The sequence below is a fragment of the Arachis ipaensis genome, chromosome B7, assembly GCF_059453495.1.
Source record: "Arachis ipaensis isolate K30076 ecotype BB chromosome B7, ASM5945349v1, whole genome shotgun sequence".
Taxonomy (NCBI): domain Eukaryota; kingdom Viridiplantae; phylum Streptophyta; class Magnoliopsida; order Fabales; family Fabaceae; genus Arachis; species Arachis ipaensis.
Window position 1 is genome coordinate 121,760,026 of NC_142442.1, and position 21,617 is coordinate 121,781,642.

General features: G+C 36.2%; 3 protein-coding genes, 1 long non-coding RNA gene and 1 pseudogene across 4 annotated transcripts; 3 read left to right on the top strand and 2 right to left on the bottom strand.

The window, feature by feature from the left end:
* The first annotated feature begins 5,162 nt into the window (after positions 1-5,162).
* LOC148553937 (uncharacterized) lies at positions 5,163-6,564 on the top strand (annotated as a pseudogene).
* Positions 6,565-7,121: 557 nt separating this feature from the next.
* On the top strand, positions 7,122-12,049 carry LOC148553938 (uncharacterized). The gene is made up of 6 exons (XM_088494924.1): positions 7,122-7,550; positions 7,629-8,201; positions 9,363-9,459; positions 9,670-10,039; positions 10,325-10,677; positions 11,997-12,049. The coding sequence occupies exons 1-6, from the start codon at positions 7,122-7,124 to the stop codon at positions 12,047-12,049; spliced, it is 1,875 nt and encodes a 624-aa protein (XP_088351050.1).
* Positions 12,050-12,936: 887 nt separating this feature from the next.
* On the top strand, positions 12,937-17,301 carry CKX5 (cytokinin oxidase 5). The gene is made up of 5 exons (XM_016312124.3): positions 12,937-13,885; positions 13,968-14,095; positions 14,485-14,760; positions 15,346-15,608; positions 16,710-17,301. Exons 1-5 carry the CDS (start codon positions 13,306-13,308, stop codon positions 17,032-17,034), a joined length of 1,572 nt encoding a protein of 523 aa, XP_016167610.1. The 5' UTR covers positions 12,937-13,305; the 3' UTR covers positions 17,035-17,301.
* A 13-nt stretch (positions 17,302-17,314) lies between these two features.
* Positions 17,315-21,381, bottom strand: LOC107607567 (Tetrapyrrole (Corrin/Porphyrin) Methylase). Its single transcript, XM_016309503.3, has 8 exons — positions 21,023-21,381; positions 20,833-20,929; positions 20,612-20,740; positions 20,424-20,532; positions 20,177-20,321; positions 19,928-19,970; positions 18,246-18,419; positions 17,315-17,824 (listed from the first exon to the last, which is right to left on the bottom strand). Exons 1-8 carry the CDS (start codon positions 21,295-21,297, stop codon positions 17,717-17,719), a joined length of 1,080 nt encoding a protein of 359 aa, XP_016164989.2. The 5' UTR covers positions 21,298-21,381; the 3' UTR covers positions 17,315-17,716.
* Positions 18,862-19,559, bottom strand: LOC148553939 (uncharacterized). Its single transcript, XR_015892154.1, has 3 exons — positions 19,425-19,559; positions 19,093-19,181; positions 18,862-18,999 (listed from the first exon to the last, which is right to left on the bottom strand). It is a non-coding gene; the product is annotated as an uncharacterized LOC148553939 (long non-coding RNA).
* Positions 21,382-21,617: the final 236 nt, after the last annotated feature.

The following is a 21,617-nucleotide window of genomic DNA, read 5'->3' on the forward strand; positions in this document are numbered from 1 at the left end:
GTAATTCTAAGTTCAATTTATAAATAGAGTTTAATTTTGATGCACTGACAGTGTAAAGCGTTTTACATAGTCGTGCAATCACATCCGTTCTTTTGGATGACCATTTACGCGGTCAATGTGAAATGTATTTATTTTTATTGATGTGTCATTACGTAATTGGATACACGTGTAAAACTACTTTACACTGTCAGTGCATCAAAATTAAATTCTTATAAATATTTGTAGTTCATATTTTAAGTTAATTTTATAAGTACACCATTTCACAAGTCAAAGACAATTCTTTTTAATAGCTTTGTAAATGCTAATAGCTTTTATATTTAATTTATTTTGCAATACAATAAAATTCATTGTTCAATCAAGTCAAAGACAATTCTTTTTAATAGCTTTGTAAATGCTAATAGCTTTTATATTTAATTTATTTTGCAATACGATAAAATTCATTGTTCAATCAAGAATTATTTGACAAAAATATTTGAGAATGAATTGGTAGAAAGGAAAGTCTATGTCTTCTCAAATTTTGTGATCGAGAAATCAAGCGGAATATATCTTCTGACTGTACACACGTGCAAAATATCTTTTAAGATAGAGTCAGGTATAGTACATTTGGTCGATGATCGTAAAATTTTGGATAATCATTTTAATTTGCTTCCTCATGCTGATATATTGAAACAAACAAATAAACGATTCTACTTATTTGGTGCGTAATTAATTTATATTAACCCACACAAAATTATTTTTCTTTTGATTTTAAGTTTTACCAAAAAATTGTATAATAGCATCATTTTATCGATAACAAAAATTTTAACAATTTATTTATGAAAATATTTAAAATTGTATTGTAACTTTTTTTTAAAGGTATATCTTTTTATTAATATACTATTGTTAGTTTTATCGTTTAATATAAAATAAATCAGTAAATTCTTTTTATTTTATACACGTTCGAAGTTATAATTTCTTATATTATTCACTCATTTGTCCTTAATTTGGTAATTTTAATTCATTTTTTTGTTCAATTAGATGTTGTTAGATTCTTGACTAGAAAAGAAAAACTCATATCATGGTCAAAAATAGAGAGAGGTGACCAGTACATTGCATTGTGATTGATCTTCATGATTTGTAGTATGTAAAATTTTAATATGAATATTTCTTTAGGTTATAATTATGTGTTGTGGTGCAAATTTTTTTTTCTTTATATATTACTACTTCCTCCCTTAATTCTCGCTTTCATTCAAAAATGAGAAAAAAATAAGATGTACACTATGAGATCAATTTACAATCCAATTACTTGATCATTTATGTGATCACCAAGCAACCAAATACATAATTTATTCTCTAATTTATAAAATTTAACAAAGACATTGGTAAACATATTGGTTTCGCATTTATTTATATATTTTATTTATTTATGTTATATTTGTAATTATATTATATCTATTTTTATCAATATATTTTTTTAAAAAATATCGTTAATGTTAGCACATTGTGTATTAAATAAATTAAATGATAGAAACACGTAACTATTTTTTTTTCAGTCAAGATTAAGTAAAATACTGTAATTTAGACTTACAATATCAACATATTAATAGTAAAATGAAAAAAAATGTAATATTATATAAAAAAAATTTTTTAAATCATAATTGTAATTTATGATTGAAATCATAATTTAAATATTTTAAACGGGATAATTTCATTTAGAGAATTCATAATTCAAACATAATTTTTATACACTTAATAGCTACATTCGAGTTAATACATGTAATACTATATTTAAAAAAATACGAACAATACACATCATATTATTTATTTATTAATTAAATTATTACAATTCAAATTAATTTTAATAGAATAATTTAAAATTATAATTTCAGTTTTATCACGTGCATGGCACAAGTTATTACACTTGTTTTAGTCTCTAAAATTGAATGTCGTGCACTAAATTAGTCCCTTCACTAATTTTTTTATTTTTTTTAAATTAAAATTTTTTAATATCTTGGATACACTAATTTCATTTCTATTTTTTCATATATCGTTTAAATACAAGTGCTTTCATAAAAAATTTTAAGATTTTAGTTTTAATTATATAATTTTTTAATAATTTAACATTGGTAAATTTTGTAATATATAAGTATGTTGTTATAAAAAAAATTATATGAATGATTAGACACATTTTTTTCATAAAAAAACATGTGTTTTTAACAAAAAAATCAATAATTAAAATAAACATATTTTTTGGTCATATGAAAAACACGTTTTTGTTATGTGTAACTGAGCTAGATTGAAGGCACTTCAAGCATCCTCACTACCATCGCCGACCTCTGCAGTCTAGACAAAAGAGGTCGAAGATGATAATGAGGGAAGCTTAAAATGTCTTCACGTCAACTCCAAAACGGCGGTTAGAGGTATCTGCAAGAGAAAAAATATTTTATAAAAGCACTAAAAGAGGTCGGAGATGGTAGTGAAGGTGCTTGAAATGCCTTCACGGCTTTACGTCAACTCCAAGTCGGCGGTTAGAGTATTCGCAAGAGAAAAAATATTTTATAAAGGTACTCTTATTTGATTAACATGTGAAAAAATAGAATTGAAATTAATGCATTAAAAAATATTGAGAATTTTGAATTTATAGAAGAAAATGAGAAAAAACGGGTGAAAGGACTAGTTTGGTGCACGACATTCAATTTCAGGGACTAAAATAAGTCACTTAACGCAAAGTGAGGGACTAATTTGGTACATCTACAATGATGACATAATGGACGACACGTGGACGAATATTGTTGCAACACATGGCACAAACGAATACGTGGCCAAATAACATTGTGACATGTGGCACAACCATCCACATCAGCATGCCACGTGTCACTGGTCACCACATCATCATATCATTATACGTGGCCAAATCATGGAGTGACACGTGTCACTTACAGTTGATAAACCCCGTTTTTAGGGTTTATCTTGTAGTGATTTTAGGGGATTTTATGACCTTTTATCCACATTTATTCAATGAAATAGCATGGTTTCATAATTGTCTCCTAATTTGTGCTTAAGTGTGAAAACATGCTTTTTAGGCCATTAATTGGTTAATTTTAATTCACCTTTGATTTCACTAGATGCCTTTATGTATGTGTTAGTGATTTCAGGTTGAAAAGGCTAGGAATTGATCAAAGGAATGGAGAGAAAAGCATGCAAAGTGGAGAAATCATGAAAAATCAAGGATTGGAAGAAATTCACTCCACGCGCACGCGTGAAACGATGAGGTCGCATGGCGACGCGTACGCGTACATGACGCGTACGCGTGGAACGCAAATTATCAAGCGACGCGTACGCGTGCTGTGCGTGTACGCGTCGGTGTTCGCACATGACCCACTTAAAGTGAATACGCTGGGGGCGATTTCTGGGCTTCCTAGGTCCAAATCCAACTCATCTCTGATGCTATTTAATCCATGGACTGAAGGGGAATCACAACTGGGGATCACATTAGTTTAGTTTAGATTAGTTTTGGAGGAAAAGTTAGTTTTAGAGAGAGAAGCTCTCTCTTCTATCTAGAAATAGGATTAGGATAGATCTAGAGTAGAATTCTTATATCTAGGTTAATTTCATGCTTTGATTTACTTTTTCTTTTGTAATTCTTCTTCTTCTACTTCTCCTCTCTCTAGTTTAGCATTTAATTCTTGTAATTCTTTACTTTTATGTTGATGTACTTTTGTTCTTCCATTTTCATTTTAATGCAATTCATGTTTTGATTTCCTTTATTGATTGATTTGCTTTATTGTTGTTGATTCCTTGCAATTGAGTAGTGTAGATACCTTCCAAGTGTTTGATGAAATATTTAGTTAGATTTTAGTATAGATTTTTCTCCTCTTGGCCTAGGTAGAGTAATTAGTGACTCTTGAGTTATCTAATTTCTTTGTTGATTAATAATTAGAAGTTGCTAGTTGATTTGAATGCCTCTAAAGCTAGTCTTTCCTTAGGAGTTGACTATCCAAAACTCATAGATCAATCTAATACCATATAAATATCACTAAATCAACATATGATTTGCTACACCAATAATTTCACAAGAGTTAGAGGATTTTCACCTTTTCAACGGAAGTTTGGGACAAGACCCTGCAAGATCACAAGGCTAATTCAATCCTAGAACACCAAAATCACATAATCTCTCAAAATTAACACCCAAGTCACGAAACTGAAAGAGAAAGAACTGGACACGAAATCAGAAATTTCTTACCAAACTATTCGGTAGATTTTGTAGAGAATTTTGAGACAAACGCGTAGCCGCTGATGGCTCATCAATCAAAACTCCAGATTGAAAGTTGTGTGAAATTAAAGTTGGAAGTGAAATGAAAGTTAGGGTTTTGTGTTTCTTTGCTCCCCTCGTTACTTCCTAGCATGTTTCATCTATGAAACAAGGGAAGTGGCTGAAGCTCATTAATGAAAGAGAGAAATAGGTTGGGATTTGGGCCAATGTGGGTCCGGTTCAATCGGTTCAGTTTGTTGGCCCGTTTTTGGACTAAAATCTTTAAAATTAATGTTAAAATTCGTATTTTAATTATTTTTACCTCTTCAAATTATAAAATTAAATTTTATAATTTTTTAAATAATAATTAATTTATTAGTCAAGTATTTATTAATTTCAGGGTTTTACAGAGTGGCTAGAGCGTTTACTATAGTAGATGGAGATGTACAACGAGTAGATGCGCACTGTTGGTACCAGCGGCAATATTACTAGTGGGGCACCAACATCATCATCTACTCCACTGCCTTAGCAGGGGAAAGACGACAACAACGATTACCAAGATCCGTAAAATTAAGGAATTTAATTTATTTTATGCCTATTTCACTATATTCAACTTCTTTGACTTTTTATTATATTCAGATCATTGATATTTAATAAAATTATTAGTTAATTTTTGGTAATTTTGAATTTATCCTCTAATTTTATAAACAAAAATTTTAATTTAACTACTAATTGTGGGCTAATTGGGCAAAAAAAACTATTGTGAAATTTACCGACGGAAAAATATGATAATAATTGGACGCCACAAAATATAACCGTTGATTTTTACTAATGTTCTAATTATTTTAACCGTTGATTTTAATTAATATATATTATATATATTTTTTATAATTTAAATCAATGGTTAAAACGGGTGGAGTGAAAATCGAAGATGAGCAGTGGAGTGAGCGGGGAAGAGACTTTGAGGGTGAAACACGGTGAGGCAGCCGGTAATGTCGGCGGAAGAGATAAGGGGGAGAGCGGGGGAGGGATTGCATCAGGGGAAAAGGAGGATTATATTTCGGGAGGGGTTTCTAAGCCTTTGAAGGTTTCTTTCAGGGACAAAGTTGTGGGTTCCAAGATTGCTAAAGCTTTTTCACTTGTTAAAACTTTATCAGGAGATAACATTGCGGTAGTTTCTGGGAAGCAAGGAGATCTCTTGCCACCGAGTGTCACGTTTACCCAAGAAGCTAAGAATTGCTTGGCAGAACCTTATAAGGATGCTATAGTGATTAAGGTGCTAGGTAAACATTATAGCTACACTGCATTGTCTCATAAACTCCGAACGGTATGGAGGATTAAGGGAAGTTTAGATTTATTGGACGTGGGATTTGACTACTTTCTTGTGAAGTTTGATGTAGCTGAGGAGCGAGAAAATGTTCTCTTAGGAGGTCCGTGGATGATCGAGGGAAATTATGTGGCTGTGAAGCCTTGGGATCAAGAGTTTAGATCAAGTGAAAACTGTTTTGGAGCAACTTTAGTGTGGATTAGAATTTCTGGATTACCAATTTGGTGCTACCAAGAAGATGCAATGCTCCGTGTTGCGGCTACAGTTGGCATTCCCGTTAAGGTTGATTTGGCAACAAAATTAGCTGAAAGAGGACGATATGCTCGAGCCTGTGTTCAGATAGATTTAGGATTGCCAGTGACTAAGAAGATTCTTGTTGAAGGTGTTGAATATGAGGTTGAATATGAAAGTCTTCCCCTTATTTGTGGCTCCTGTCTCAAGTTTGGTCATGATATGAAGGTATGCAAGACTGACAGCAATGCAGGAGGAGGAACTAATGCCAAGGTGATCAGCGATGTAGCAAAGCAGCCAGAAAGCTCAAATTCAAAAAATCCAGTACATGTGGAAAAGGCAAGTTTTCATTTTGGCAAGAATCTTGGAGATGAGACTGTAAATGTTACTGTCCCGAATTTGGTGGAGAGTGATTTGCATGCTGTTCATGTAGACCATGCACAACATGAGGATTTGGAAGGTTGGACTCAAGTGATTAGGAAAGGAAAGTATAAAATGGGTCAAAAGCCTTCTCTTAGCACCCATCAGGTCCAACCAAAAGTAAAGAAGACTCCTAACAAGGCTACCAATACTTGGACAAGGCCTAATCACCAACGTACAACACATGCAACTGGATCCAAAGTAAAATTAAGCAGGGGCATCAATATTGGAAAACCGGTTAGTGTGGCTTCTTCGGGGACCCGGCACAATGTTCATCATCAGCAGCAAGGTGAGACAACAAATGGCACTGTGCGAAAGCGTCCTCGCCCAAACTCTTTGCAGAATTCACCAGTAGATAAGGATGGAGCATCGACGGCGGGTATGGTGCAAGTTTCGACGGAGAAAATTGGGCTGCAACTTGAGAGTCCATTAAAGGCAGGATCGTCGAAGACAGAGACATCATGTTGAGTCTCGGGTTTGTTATTGGAGCTCTCTTTTTGCTGTTTTTATGGATAGTTTCAATATCATAGCCTGGAATGTGAGGGGTGCGTCTAACAAGATGGCCCGTGTGCATTGCAAAAATTTGGTGAGAATATATAAACCATCTTTCTTCTTTCTCTTTGAGACTCATACCATGTTTAATAATTTGAAGAATTTTTGGGATAAGTTGGGTTTTCATTGTGTTGGTATTGAGGAAGCAGTAGGACACAGGGGTGGCATTTGGTTTCTATCTTCTATTGCTAATGCTTCTTGTGTGGTTATTGATCAAATTGACCAATGTATCACAGTAAAAGTGAGTGTGGATAACTTAGTTTGGCTTTGTAGTGCGTATATGGGAGTCCTCAATTCGAAAAAAGATGTATGCTTTGGGATCATTTGCGTTCTATTAATTCAGGCCATAATAGACCATGAATGGCCGTTGGTGATTTTAATGAGATTGTGGCACCAGATGAGAGTACAGGTGCTTATTTTTCTTCTCACAGAGCTAGTCTATTAGCTACTACTCTAGATGACTGTGAGCTCTTTGATCTTAAAGTGACTGGTAGGAGATATACTTGGTATAGAGCAGTTCAGGCTGGCAGGGACTTGGCTAAAAGGTTGGATAGAGCTATAGTTAATGAGGCGTGGATGACAATGTTTCCTGAGGGTTATTCTGAAATTCTTAGCAGGCTTCATTCTGATCATTGTCCTATTTTAGTTCGTTGTCATGGTAGCCCCAGAGTGAAAGGTTCACGTCCTTTTAGGTTTCAAGCTGCGTGGGCAACACATCCTTCTTATAAACATGTTATTAGTAAGGCTTGGAATCAAGAGTTTGGAGGCGTTACCGAAAGGCTTAAGATGGTTCAACAGGCTTCTTTGGACTTCAACTCAAAGATTTTTGGAAATATTTTTGTGTGAAAAAATAAGCTGGAATATCAGATTGATCAGATTCAACGGCGTTTGGAGGTTACCGATGTGTTATCTCTGAGAATTAAAGAAGCTGAACTGAGGGAAGATTACAATAGGCTTTTGTTGCAAGAGGAACTTTTTTGGTACCAGAAATCTAGAGAGCAGTGGGTCAAGTATGGGGATAGAAACACTAAATTCTTTCATCTTCAGACTTTGGTACGTAGAAACCATAATAGAGTACATGGATTATATGTTAGAGATGGGTCTTGGTCTACTAATCCAGATATTCTCCAGGAAGAAGCTCTCTCTTTTTACAAGAATCTCTTTGGTACAACAGAAGAGGTTGATGTTGATTGTTTAGGGGATGTTCCGATGCCCACTCTAAGTACTGAGGCTTGTGCTAGGTTAATTGACCCTGTCTCTTTTACGGAAGTCAAGTCAGCAGTATTCAGTATGAGCCCTTTTAAGGCTCCTGGTCCAGATGGCTTTCAAGCTTATTTTTTTAAAGAATATTGGGAGATAGTAGGCACTGAGATTTGGAATATTGTCCGGAGCACTTTTTTGGGAGAGTTCTTAAATCCTAACATCATGGAAACTCTGATTGTGCTTATTCCTAAAATTGATAACCCTACCTTTATGAAAGATTTCAGGCCTATTAGCTTGTGTAATGTTGTTTATAAAATTATCACAAAAGTATTGACTAACCGACTTCGGCCTTTTCTTCCAGATATTGTTAGTCCTTTACAAGGAGGTTTTATTCCGGGTCGTGGTGCTCCTGATAATATTATTGTGGCCCAAGAAATTCTGAATTTCATGAAGCACACAAAATCCAAGAAAGGTACTCTTGCTTTTAAAATTGATCTTGAAAAAGCTTATGATAGGGTGGATTGGAGGTTTTTGGAGAGTACTCTCATTGCTTTTGGTTTTCCTATCATCACTGTTAATTTGATTATGACTTGTGTCCGTGCATCATCTCTTTCTATTATGTGGAATGGGAATAGATTGGATAGTTTTGCCCCTAGAAGGGGGCTTAGACAGGGCGATCCAATGTCTCCTTACTTATTTGTGCTTTGTATGGAAAGACTTGCTTGCTATATATCTCATAAGGTGGTCGAGGGTGTGTGGAAACCAGTTTCTGTCACTAGGGGTGGCCCAAAATTTTCTCATTTGATGTTTGCAGATGATCTCTTACTCTTCTGCCAGGCTACAAAGAGTCAGGTCCAAATGGTCATGCATTCTCTTAACATTTTTTGCAAGGCATCTGGCATAAAAGTGAATCTTGAAAAGTCTAAAGCTTTTTGTTCTAAAAATGTGACTGCTCGTAGAAGAGATATTTTTACTAGTGTTTCTTCAATACGTTTTGCTTTGGACTTAGGAAGATATCTTGGAGTTAACCTTAATCATTCCCGTACCAGTAGGGCTTCTTTTCATTCGGTAATTGAAAAGGTGAGGGGAAGATTAGCTAATTGGAAAGGAAGGCTTCTAAATAAAGCAGGGAGACTTTGCCTGATCAATTCTGTTGCAGCATCCATTCATGTCTATCATATGCAGGTATCTTTTTTTCCAAATTGGGTTTGTGATAAATTATCTTCTATGATGAGACAGTTCCTTTGGAAGGGTCAAGTTGATGGTAAAGGTCTTTCTCTTGTTAATTGGAGGACCGTGATCACTCCAAAAAAATTTGGTGGCCTGGGTGTTAGAGATCCTGCGTGTGTTAATATATCTTTACTTGGTAAATTGGTGTGGCAACTTTTTCATTGTCAGGACAAGCCTTGGGTTGCTCTATTGAGGGCGAAGTATATGAGGAATGAGGGAGTTTTAGATGGCCCTGTCCCTTGTAATGCTTCTCATGTTTGGAAGAGTATCTCAAAGGTTTTTGGTGCTCTTAAGGATGCCTTCTCTTGGTGCGTTGGGTCACTTGATCAATCTTTTTGGTTTGACAATTGGAGTATTGAGGGTCCAATTGCTCAAGATGTCCCTTTTGTACATATATCTGACTCTGATTTAACTATTAGAGACGTTTGGAAAGATGGTCAATGGAATCTCCATGATATTTTCTCTATCATTCCAGAAGATGTCAAACAGCGTTTGAATGCTTATAATCCGGATTTGAATGCTGGAGAGAGTTCAGGTTGGTCGTGGGGTGTGGCATCTTCTAGACTTTACTCAGCTAGGAGTGGGTACAGTTGGCTAGCCAAAAGAAAGTTTGACTGGAATGAGCATGACAATTGGTTGTGGGTATGGCGACTGCATATTCCTGAGAAGTACAAGTTCTTGATTTGGCTCAGTCTTCATAATGCTATTCCTACGGCAGAGTTTCGTTTGGGTCGTGGTTTAGCTTTATCTAGCACCTGTCATCAATGTCAGAATGGTTCTGAATCAATTCTTCATTGTCTTCGGGAGTGCCCTAGTGCCAAGGAGGTCTGGAACCTTTTAGGCCTGTATTCAGATAACTTGAATTTACATGATTGGCTCTATAGAGGTGCAAGGAGTGAAAATATTTTTCTTTTCTTTTCGACCATCTGGTGGATTTGGAGAAGCAAGAATCATGACTTATTTAATATAGATGATTCATGGAGTGCTAGTAAAGTGGTGAGTTTGATTCGTAGTTCAGTAAGGAAGTTTCACACTATTTTTGCTATGCATCAATCTCTGTCTCCTCCTTCACTTTGTTTGCATTGGGTTCCACCTCCAGTTTATTCTGTTAAATTGAATTGTGATGCTAGTTGGTTTCCTCCTTCTGGCTATGCTGGTTTTGGTTGTATCATTCGTAATCCTGATGGATGTTGGTTGAAAGGTTGCACTGGGAAAGTCGAAGTGTGCAGTGTTCTTTTTGCTGAATTGTATGCAATTTGGAGAGGCTTACTTCTTGCTTGGGAGAGTGGATTTCGTGAGGTTATTTGTGAAACAAACTGTTTAGAAGCTTTTTTCTTGGTAAACCAAAGAATGTTTGGTAAGGATATTACGGAATGGGATTTGGCAAAGCATATACAGGAGGTTATGAATTGGAATTGGAGAGTCTCTATTCTTTTAATTCAGAGGACTGCAAATAGTGTTGCAGATTGTATGGCTAAAGCAGGTGCTTCTGTCGCGGACATTCACTCGAATTGGAGCCAACCATGGAGTGAGCTTCAACATCTAATAGATTTAGATATGGCCCTAGCCAATTAATTTGGTTTCGTCTCTTTTTTTTCTTTCTTTTCTATTTAGTCACCAAAAAAAAAAATCAATGGTTAAAACAATTGGAATACCGATATTCCTGGAAACCTTCCTAAGAGTAATGTATATTTTGGGCTATTTTTTTTTATATTGTTTAAATATATGTGTAATACATTGTTATTGGAAGATTAGGTGTTTTTTTTTATATGGTGTTTTATTCAAATCGGACGGTCCGATTTGTTTGAAGAAAAAAGTAATCCTCCGATTTGTTTGGAAAAAAAAAGAAAACTACAAATCGCATGGTCCGTTTTGTATTTTTTTTATTTTTTAAAATAAAAATCGGACGATCCGATTTTAACATTAAAAAATTTTTTATTTTCGAAATCACAAATCGGACCGTCGGATTTGTGATTGTTTAGGAAAAAAATAAAACAAATCAGAGGCATCGATTTGTAGCTCTCATAACAAAGTTAAACACTTCTCTTCTCACATCATTGAGAAATACACTCTTCTCTCTCACACGAAAAACAAAAAGTTCTATATTTTGCAACGGTTAAAAAGAAAATCAGTGCTAAATATCACTTTTTGCAGTAATTTGTGCCAAACTGTTACTAAACCCTGACAGCATAGCAAGCAGTGCTGTCATAATCCGGCGCATTAACCACCACTTTCTTTCTTTTTGCAGTGATTTTTTTAGCTATCGCAAAATATTCGTTACTATCTGCTGGAATTCTTGTAGTGATTTCAGAGAGGTAGCAGCATTGCAACAGAAAGTAACAAATTAATGAGTGCAGAATAACACATATATGTTTCTCTATCTTTCTCAAAATTGATTTGGATGAGTGTGGGTCCATAGGAGTGGCTATCTCGGTCGTTGAACAATTAAATTAGGCGTATATATAGCATGCATAATGCAGCATGCACTAGGCCGGTTAATTAAAGTAATCTCTCAACATCGATCTATCCAGTGGCATCGCATTGCACTTTGTGATTGGCTTTATAATTAATTTGATTAAAAAATAGATATTAAATAATGAAGGGTACATAAGTATAATAAGTTAATAACTACGTAGCGCCATGCAATCTAAGCCTTAGATCCTGTGATTTTTGTATGTTATTTTGGGACCCTACCCTTGAGAGAGTCGGGGATAGCTAATATACAAGCGGTTCACTTGAAATGGGAACATATACATAATAATTTCAGTGATGATTTTGACGTTATGATTTATATATATACAGCTAGCGCGGCAGACATGTACATCTGCGTCTGTTTGAGTGTTCAATATTGCTGATGACTGCTATAATAATAATAATAATAATAATAATAAATTAAACTATGGTATATAAATAGAGGGGATTGAAATTCAGAGAGAGGAGAGAAAAAAATATTAATATTAATGTGACTCGGGTTTGGTTTCTAGTTTCTACTTTGCATCTGCATATGAACTTGACAAGGATCGTGGCAGTGGCAGTGGCTGCACCCACGTGAATAATGTAGAATTCATGCCCCACACAGATCCTCCGTATCCATACTTGGACCCACTCAAATCACATTATTATTATTATTATTATTATTATTATTATTATTATTATTATTATTATTATTATTATTATTAAATAACAATAAAATTTATATCCTAAAATCTAGAAAATATTCTATAAAACCTCTTAATTTGATCCATCAAGAGTAATTACTTATTAAATTAAAAAAATATTAAAATCAATATTTTTAAAGAGCAATAACATTCTTGTAACTTATTAATTTATTTATTCTGTTTGATTCAATTTAGTTTTTTAAACAATGTTAAAAGGCTAATATTTTATTATTTTTTACCAAAAATTAGCCAATAACATTTAAAAATATTAACAAAAAATATAATACTATATTATTAGACTAAAAATATTTGAAGTATTAACTAAATATACTAATCAATATAAATGGTTGACCCTAAATTTTCTCCAATTGTTTTGCTTTTAAGTTTTAACCATTCCGAATGGTAGAACAAGTAGTCAAAACAGTGTTACATCATGTCGTAAGAATATACACAATAAAATTGGAGAATGGGGCACGTGTGTGGTGGCACAGGTCACGTGATGATCCACGTGGTTTTAGTGTGAAGCATGGTGAGCTTCTCGTGGTTGCCTGTCCTATAAATTGAGAGCCTGTATCTTAAATCCTAGACACACAGTAATCACTTCTTACTTTCAGTCTTTCACAATTTCTGTTTCAACTAACACCCCATCTTTCTTTCTTAGACACTGCTCATCATTTCTCTCTCTCTCCTTCAATTCCATTATTGCTGACGTTAGAGATAGATTAGGAATCCAAAAAAATAGAAAAAAGGGATCGGAGAATCTTGATGTGTGTTTGTGTGCATGGTTGTGTACAAAATCTTTAAAGCCAAATAAATCCTGCACTGCTTACGATGACTCCTCAGTACTCATCAATCCAGGCATGCATAGATATTATATACATAATGTTATGATGGTTACTTGTTATTAGTTCTTAGAGAAACAACATACACATACACGGGAAGCAAATTAATTAATGAAAATGGCCGTGAGGCTTGTCCTCTTAACATTCGCCATATGCCGGTTGATAGTCACGGTTGGGTTCACCGTGGTCCCAACCGAACTCCAGAGCCAACTCAGCGTGGACAACTCAGAAGTAGAAGCGGCTTCGGTGGATTTTGGGATGCTTGATAAAGGGGAGCCTCTGGCAGTTATGCACCCTGGTTCGGCAGATGATATAGCTCAGTTGGTTAGAGCGGCGTACGAGGGAGGGTTTTCAGTGTCTGCAAGAGGGCACGGGCACTCCATAAATGGGCAGGGATTGATAAAGAGAGGGACGAAGGGAGTGGTGATAGATATGGGGAGTAAGAAGGGTGTTGGAGGTGGTCCTCCAGCGCCAAGTGTGTGTGAGAAGGGAATGTATGTGGACGTGTGGGGTGGAGAGTTGTGGATAAATGTGTTGAAGGCCACTCTCCAGTATGGGTTGGCACCCATGTCTTGGACTGATTATTTGTACTTATCTGTGGGTGGTACCCTCTCCAACGCTGGCATCAGTGGTCAAGCCTTCCATCACGGCCCCCAAATCTCCAATGTCCATCAGCTCGATGTTGTTACAGGTACCTGAAGCAGCATATATGGTTCATTATTAGAGCTACTTTAATAATTTAACTTTGAATATAATGTGTACAACTGTAACAGGTAAAGGTGAGGTGTTGACGTGTTCGGAAGAGAGTAACTCAGAGTTGTTCCATGCTGTTCTTGGTGGTCTTGGTCAGTTTGGAATCATCACAAGAGCTAGAATTGCTCTCGAGCCAGCTCCACAAAGAGTATGTCTATATACTTCAAACTTCTTAATTAATTAAAAATAACTAGTTAGAAAAGCAAATTGGTTGAAATAGTACAGTAGTAGTGCGTAACTGTGTCATCATATTTTGCCATGAACCAAAAAGCAGCATTGGTTGCAACGTGGGGCACATGATACGTCTTTTCTTGCAAATCTTTCTTCACATCATCAATCAGAGACAAAACCTGAAAAGGGTCGTTTTCGATGGGATGCTTTTGCCTAACCATAGCATAAAATCACCCATCTTGTTTACGTGTCCCTTCTCTATCTGGGCCACACTCAATTCTATCTGCTACCTTATTATTATATATTTTACCATTAAATTAAATTATCCAAAAGGTAAACTGAATGGTTAATGATGATTATCATCAGGTTCGTTGGATACGAGTGCTGTATTCGAATTTTGCCAAGTTTACTAAGGATCAGGAGTACCTGATATCTGTGGAAGGTAACAAAGAGAGGTTGGATTATATAGAGGGGTTTGTGATAGTAGATGAAGGGTTGATCAATAATTGGAGGTCCTCTTTTTTCTCACCAAGTAACCCTGTCAAGATCAGTTCCCTCAATAAAAATGCCGATGGTGGTGTTTTATACTGCCTGGAGTTTACCAAGAATTACCACCAACATCAAGCTGATTCTATTGATCAGGTATTTGCTGTTTAATTTTTAATTAAAATATGTTATCTTTTCTACCTTAAATCCTATGACCAGACAAGTCTTTTTTCTTTGTCTGTTTACGTGGTCACTATTTATTGAAGTTGAAGGAATAGCTGCTTCTTGCATCGTTGTCCTCGTATATATGTTTATTCTCTGTACACAAACAAAGACCAATTTGCACAACAGAAAGCAATAATACATACACAAGAAAACACAGAAGATCTTGGGCAATCTATCATCTCGATTCAATCACAACACTGAAGGCAACCTTTCCAATACTTTATTCCACGTTTTAGTTTAACTTTAAAGTACGCCGCCCGCCCACCAGATTATTCTCTAGCTTCTTTTTAACCTTTCTTTTCATGCTTTCCAACCTTAATTAACTCATTAAAATAATACCCCCTTTCTCATCATCCCGACAAAAGCAGCAGCTACCTTAGTTAGCTAACAGCTTTCTTTTTCGATTAATATTATTTAATTTCTATGTGACTCTGTGCTCATATATTATATCATTATATTTAAATTAGATGTGATATACATGATTATTTTTTTAATTTGGATGTGTTAATGCTGCAGGAAATAGAAGCTCTATTGATAAAGTTGGATTTTATACCAGCATCGGTGTTCACAACGGACCTGCCTTATGTAGATTTTTTGGACAGAGTACATAAGGCAGAGCTCAAGCTTAGGTCCAAGGGTTTATGGGAGGTTCCCCATCCATGGCTCAACCTTTTTGTTCCAAAATCTAGAATAGTGGACTTTGACAAGGGGGTGTTCAAGGGCATTCTTGGAAATAAGACTAGTGGGCCAATTCTCATCTACCCTATGAACAAAGACAAGTAAGAATTAATTAATTCCGCCCACGGATATATAAATATTAATTGCTAAACTTATATATTTCAATATATGAATGATCATATTCATGCATGCCATTTTTATATCTAGAACGAACTAACCAACTAGAATAAAACCACAATGCATGCTTTCATGCATGCATAGAGGCATAGAGCTATGGTCTGTTCTATTTCTATCACACAATATAACACATATTAATGCATCCCTTCACATACGACATATCATTTGCCGACAGCATTTCTCCGAGTGTCGTAGTGTTCAGGTCATATCCTTTTCCCACTTCATATATAATGCGTATAATTGATAAAACAAGAAATAAGAAATGAGAAATTATTATATGCATACTTTATACTCCAACATTATTGGCAATAATCGTGGCACGCATCATAATCTTTAAAAATTTCACTATTGAAACATCAGATATTAGTATAATACATTTGATTATATATATCGAGGTCCCGTCCTGCACTGCAACGATTCCTGAATTAGGTGACATGGCTGTTTCTTGGAATAATTGAAGATAAAAGATGAGACCTTAGATGGGTCAAGAATTATTAGTTGAAACATGAATTAATAAAATAAATAGGCATAGCTTAATTAGAGTAAAGAAATAATAGAAGAATGGTTGAAGGAGCAAAAAGATAGAGCGGTGCTGTGATAAGGAGAGGATGAAGACACGAGGGTTGTAGGCAAGCATGTGCATCAAAGCCAGCTAGATGGATCATATTCAAACAAAATGGATGGCTGTGATTATTCATCCAACTGGCCCGGGAAGATTCTAGTGTCAGATGATCTTCCATTGGGACACTCTCCTTCAACAGTTAGTAGGACTAGTATACAACCCCTAACTAATTAATTAATTCATACATTCATTCATTCTAATGATTGCTTGATAAGGGGTAACCAATTCATAAATAATAAAGGGCTATGACAAGTCAAAGAGCAGAGGCATTCTTAACAATTAACGTAGTAAGTAGCAACAACTAACCACCAGTGAGTGTGTGTGTGTGTGTGTGTGTATTGCATTTGCATGCATCACCTGGTAAACGTGTGTTTAATTTGGTGAGGGTTATTTGTATGTACAGGTGGGACCAGAGGAACTCGGTGGTGACGCCAGAGGAGGATGTGTTTTACCTGGTGGCATTTCTGAGATCAGCGCTGGACGATGAGGCGCTGGAGTACCTGAATGATCAGAACCGTCGGATCCTGGAATTCTGCAATGATGCGGAGATCAACGCCAAACAGTACCTGCCTCATTACACAACCCAACAGGAATGGATGGACCACTTTGGAGATAGGTGGGACCAATTCTACTCCAGGAAGATGCAATTCGACCCCCGGCGCATCTTAGCAACGGGCCAGAGGATCTTTGAGTTTCATCCTCATGCAAATGCAAATGCAATGCAATAGGGAGTTGAGGGCGGGTGGGGTTTCTTCTTTCTTTTTTGAAAGGGTTCTTTTACACACATGATCCCGACCTCCTTGTCTTTTTACCCCATCCCCTTCCATGTACATACATCATTTTTCCCACATAATTTTAGGGTTATCTATCTTTTACTTCTCTCATCTACAACAAAGGGGTTTTACCACTATGTAAATTTCACTATTTAGAATTATATCAACATTATTAGGTTAAGCCATTTGAAGTATTGGCATATTTTCTAGTTCTTCGTTCAAGACGCAGCTCATCAGTCGTCCAATATGTACATTCGAATTTAGCATTCTGCATAATACAGAGGTTCAATTCAGGGCAGATAAATACAACACCGTTTCGCCAATCACCACAATCAGATGAAGCAAATTGGTTACAAAAATAAATAAGAAATTACGCCTTGACATTTTCGGATTTTCCTCGCCTACGTTACAACCAATTTTTTGCTACTGGACCCTGGAGAGCCAAGGCAACAACTTGCACTCTAGGAGACCAATCAAATCATTGTAGATATGATCACTACTAATGCTTCAACAAGGGTGGAAAATCGTTCCTTTTGGTAGAACACCATCGATCCCAATTGATGGATTGAGCCACCAGAAAAGGCATGAATAAAACAGTAGCACAGTAACATCAACCTTACCATATAAAAAGTTGCCACTAGTTTGAATCGTCTTCCCCTTGAAGCTGCTTTCCAAATGTTTTTAATGCAAGTGAATATATAGTCTTTTTACTCGCTGATGTTCTGCCAGCAACCAATTTCACAGCCTACATTCACATCAGCAGTTTTCATTTAACAATCAAACGCTCAAAATGATACAGTAATTAAGTGTTTTAATGGTGAAAATGAACTACTGCAGATTAACCAAAAAAAAGATGAAGACCAACTTCCGCTAAAAATGATTAACAGCCTATTATATGGAATACAAAATATGGATTGTTACTTTTGTCTCTGTTGCTTTTACTTTTATTCTGCAAGTAACCCTTTGAGAAAATTACTTTTACAAGGCCACACCAAACCATGAAAGCTAGGATTTACAACCTTTGTTAGCATGATCTGGACGATCATATGGATAATTTGATGTTTAAATTATATCAAGCTCCCATGAAACATATGAATGTATCCGACTTCAGCAGCTTAATGAGTATATTTAAATAATCCAGCATCCTAATGGAAGGAAGCTATTACCGTGGATAGAGTCTCGCCACTTGCAATCAATTCTCTTAGTTCATCTTCAAGCTCACTGTCTGATGGAGGTTCCACTTTAGAACTTGTTTGCCCTTCAATCAATATGGTTAGTTCTCCCTTCGGCTGCCGCATCAAAAAGACTTCCTTGGCCTCTCTTACCGTACCACGCCAAAACTGCAGAAGAAATGTCTTCCATGTAAAAACGAGGGAAAAAGAAAGTATAGCCCTGGTTGACCTTGTTAACCAGCGGTTTGGTGATAAAGTAGTTGTAAAATCAATTGCTTCAGAAGAACCATAATTGAAATAAGATGATTACTTTAACAAAATTGTTCCAGTATCCTTCCGGAAACTAGAGGGTAATTTGTCTTCTATCATGCATTATCACATAACATGATCTCAATATACATTTTTAACATACGAAATAAGGCTGCGTCTCTGGTGGCCACGGTAGTCGTGGCTAGCGGTGGCTATAAGATGAGCGTCCAATGGGATGCTGACGCGTGGCTTCGTAGTTAGTTTCCTTAAGGCATGTTTAGCAAATTAAGCACGGATAATTTTGCATCTTTTACCGTGGGGTAGGATTGCTTCTTTCATAACACATATCAGTCTCCCTTTCCTCTGATGCCATACATCGAGCCCATCCATCTCCTGCTCCTCATCCCCGGAGTCCGAGCTCCACTCATTCGTCCAATGGCCTAAAAAATCGAAGTCCCCTTCCAGATCACTTTCCATTTACAAAACAAATTCCTGACCCCTGCAAATCGAGAGTCCAACATATTACTAACCCCATGACTATGGCTTCTTACAGAAATTGAAACCGCTCATGTGGAAAGTGAAGATCAGCTACCTTGACAAAACCAGCTCCTACTGTTGCCAGAAGGTCCTCCCTTCGCCACAGCCAGAAAATTCCGATCGGAACAAGCCAGTCACCTACACCTGTGACAGTCGGAACCTTACGTTTTCTTCCATGGAAGCCAGCGTTCAGGGCTCTCTCTGCCGCTTAAGTTTCATTCATGATATTTTTTATTTTCATTTTCTTCAAAATTTACTTCTTTCATCAAGTTTTTTTTTTTCTTTCATCACTACTTCTTTGCTTAATTTAATTTCCACAAGTAGTTTCCTTTATTTTTGTACAAGTTTAACTAAATGGCAAGGCTAAGCACAGACATTCATAATTACCGTCCTCCTTAGGAGAGTTACCGTCCTTCAAACCTGGAGTCCTGTGGTCCAACTCGCCAGTCAACCCATCATGTGTCGTATCATCACAGGTCAGGCTCCCATAGCCACGCTAGCCACAGATCGCAGCTAGCCAACACAGAAGGCACCATAACTCACCCTTAAGTCTTAACCAATTCAACTTACAGTTAAGGTTTGGATAAAAATAAGCTTTTGGAACACGCATTAAATGTACTCTAGGATTACGCATGTATTTCTTAAGCTTTATATTCCTATAAGAATAAAAATGATGCTGTAAGTTAATTATTTAAAGTTTAATTCAAACACAATATTCTAGAATTAAATAAAATATGCATAGGAATTCACTTTATGGTTAAATACATACACAATCAGATTTATCATGTAATAATGTATATCCTCCAGTTTCTGGAAGCTACCGGAACAATTGCCTTACTATAAAGTTTTAAATTAAATGCTGGCTTCAGAGGCATAAATGCGAAACTTACCTCTTCATGTAACTTGGTCATTTCCCGAGCAATGACACATTGCCTGAAATATCATCAAAATGAAGAGTTAGCCAATTCATGCCTCAATATTACTTCACAACATCACGTGCCTCTGTTCCTCCTTTATTACCCAAACAAGTATTTAGAAGAAAAATAAACTGTGTAAAAAGACGTGGTCCACAAGCTCAAAGATTAATATATTATAAAACTAGAGAAACAAGTTTTCAAGTTCATAGAAGTCAAGGGTACCTTGCATCACCAAATATAGAAGAAGCCTCTTCAAGAAATTGGGAAAGCTTGTGAGGAGGAACATAAAATATCTGTGTAGCTGTTTGATCTGCCAAAGACATAAGCCTCTTCCTTCTTGATCCTGAATGCTTTGGAAGAAAACCAACTACAAACAAAAAGATGTCATGATGTTCACATGTTAGGTCCCATAATGGCAAAGCTACTCAAAGAGTGCATGGAGCAAGGGTTTATGCAGTTAGTAAATTACCAAATGTGAACTCGTGAGTAGGCAAACCCGAAGCAGAAAGAGCTGATACCAAAGCACAGGGACCAGGGATTGGAACAACAAGGATATTTTCACTAATACATAATTTGGCCTGCACTAATCCATTCTGAGAGATTGAAAATCATTGTACAAAGAAATAAAGAAAGAAAGAGAGCAAAGTAGTTAGTTACCAATTCCATGCCAGGATCACTGATGCCTGGAGTTCCAGCATCAGATATGAGGGCCACAATCTCGCCTTCTTTGAGCCTCTTCAACACAAGTTGCTCCCTTTGCGACTCGTTGAACTTGTGATAACTCATCTGAACCTCTAAAGAACACAATCAGAATGAATACAATTGCAAAGAGGGATCGGAGAAAGCAAAGAAGAAGAGAGAACGGAGGTTTAGCATACGAGGGGAGTTTTGATGTTGTAGTGATGAAGCAACTTGCCAGAGTGCCTCGTATCTTCCGAGAGAATCACATTTGCAGAGTTCAGCACGCGAAGAGCCCTGGGAAAAAAAAAAAAAAAGAAAGAAAGAAACTAAAAATTTGAAAAGAGAAGATTGAAGAAAAGAAAAATTGAATTTGAGAAGGGTACGTACCTAAAGGTGATATCTTCGAGATTTCCAATTGGTGTTCCAACGAGATAAAGGCCTGGTTTGAGGTTAGTCTGCTGCGTCCGAAACAGTGAGTAGTCAACATGCTCCGTTTCCGATTGTTGACTTAAGCTGGAGTTGGATCTGGAGCATAAAACGGCAACGTTTTCGGGATGGAAGGATATAAGAGGAAGGTGGTGCTTTGGCATGGGAACTTGGTTCGCGGCAGGAGCGGCGAACCGGAACGGCAGTGCTGCGGCCACCCGCCGACTCAACATCATTTTCCTTCCGCTTGCAACAAGGCCCAGTGCAGCTGCTTTCCTCTTTTCTGCTAGACTGCTACTACAATGCTCTTTTTGGGCCTTGGGGAACTGAAACTGGCCTAAGCCCAAACAAAAGATTTTCATCTTAATAAATTTTTATCCGAAAGTGGATGTAATTTTTTTCTGAATTGTTTGTTAAAAATTTAAAATATAATTTTTTTATTATTTAATTTTTTTATATATTTTTTTGAGAGATTATACTTTACTAATTGAAAAAAAATTTAGAAGGATTAAGCTCAAGTCTCACATAGAGTGGAGTTAAGTCTCAGAGTGGTCCC

Coding starts and splice junctions, on each gene's coding strand:
- LOC148553938 (XM_088494924.1), top strand. CDS start 7,122: ATGGCCGTTGGTGATTTTAATGAGATTGTGGCACCAGATGAGAGTACA. Junction 8,202..9,362: donor ACATCATGGAAACTCTGATT/GTGCTTATTCCT, acceptor TTTCATTGTCAG/GACAAGCCTTGGGTTGCTCT. Junction 9,460..9,669: donor TGCTTCTCATGTTTGGAAGA/GTATCTCAAAGG, acceptor CTATCATTCCAG/AAGATGTCAAACAGCGTTTG.
- CKX5 (XM_016312124.3), top strand. CDS start 13,306: ATGAAAATGGCCGTGAGGCTTGTCCTCTTAACATTCGCCATATGCCGG. Junction 13,886..13,967: donor TCAGCTCGATGTTGTTACAG/GTACCTGAAGCA, acceptor CAACTGTAACAG/GTAAAGGTGAGGTGTTGACG. Junction 14,761..15,345: donor AAGCTGATTCTATTGATCAG/GTATTTGCTGTT, acceptor TTAATGCTGCAG/GAAATAGAAGCTCTATTGAT.
- LOC107607567 (XM_016309503.3), bottom strand. CDS start 21,297: ATGATGTTGAGTCGGCGGGTGGCCGCAGCACTGCCGTTCCGGTTCGCC. Junction 20,533..20,611: donor GTGATCCTGGCATGGAATTG/GTAACTAACTAC, acceptor GGATTAGTGCAG/GCCAAATTATGTATTAGTGA. Junction 18,420..19,927: donor TGACCAAGTTACATGAAGAG/GTAAGTTTCGCA, acceptor TTTCTTCTGCAG/TTTTGGCGTGGTACGGTAAG.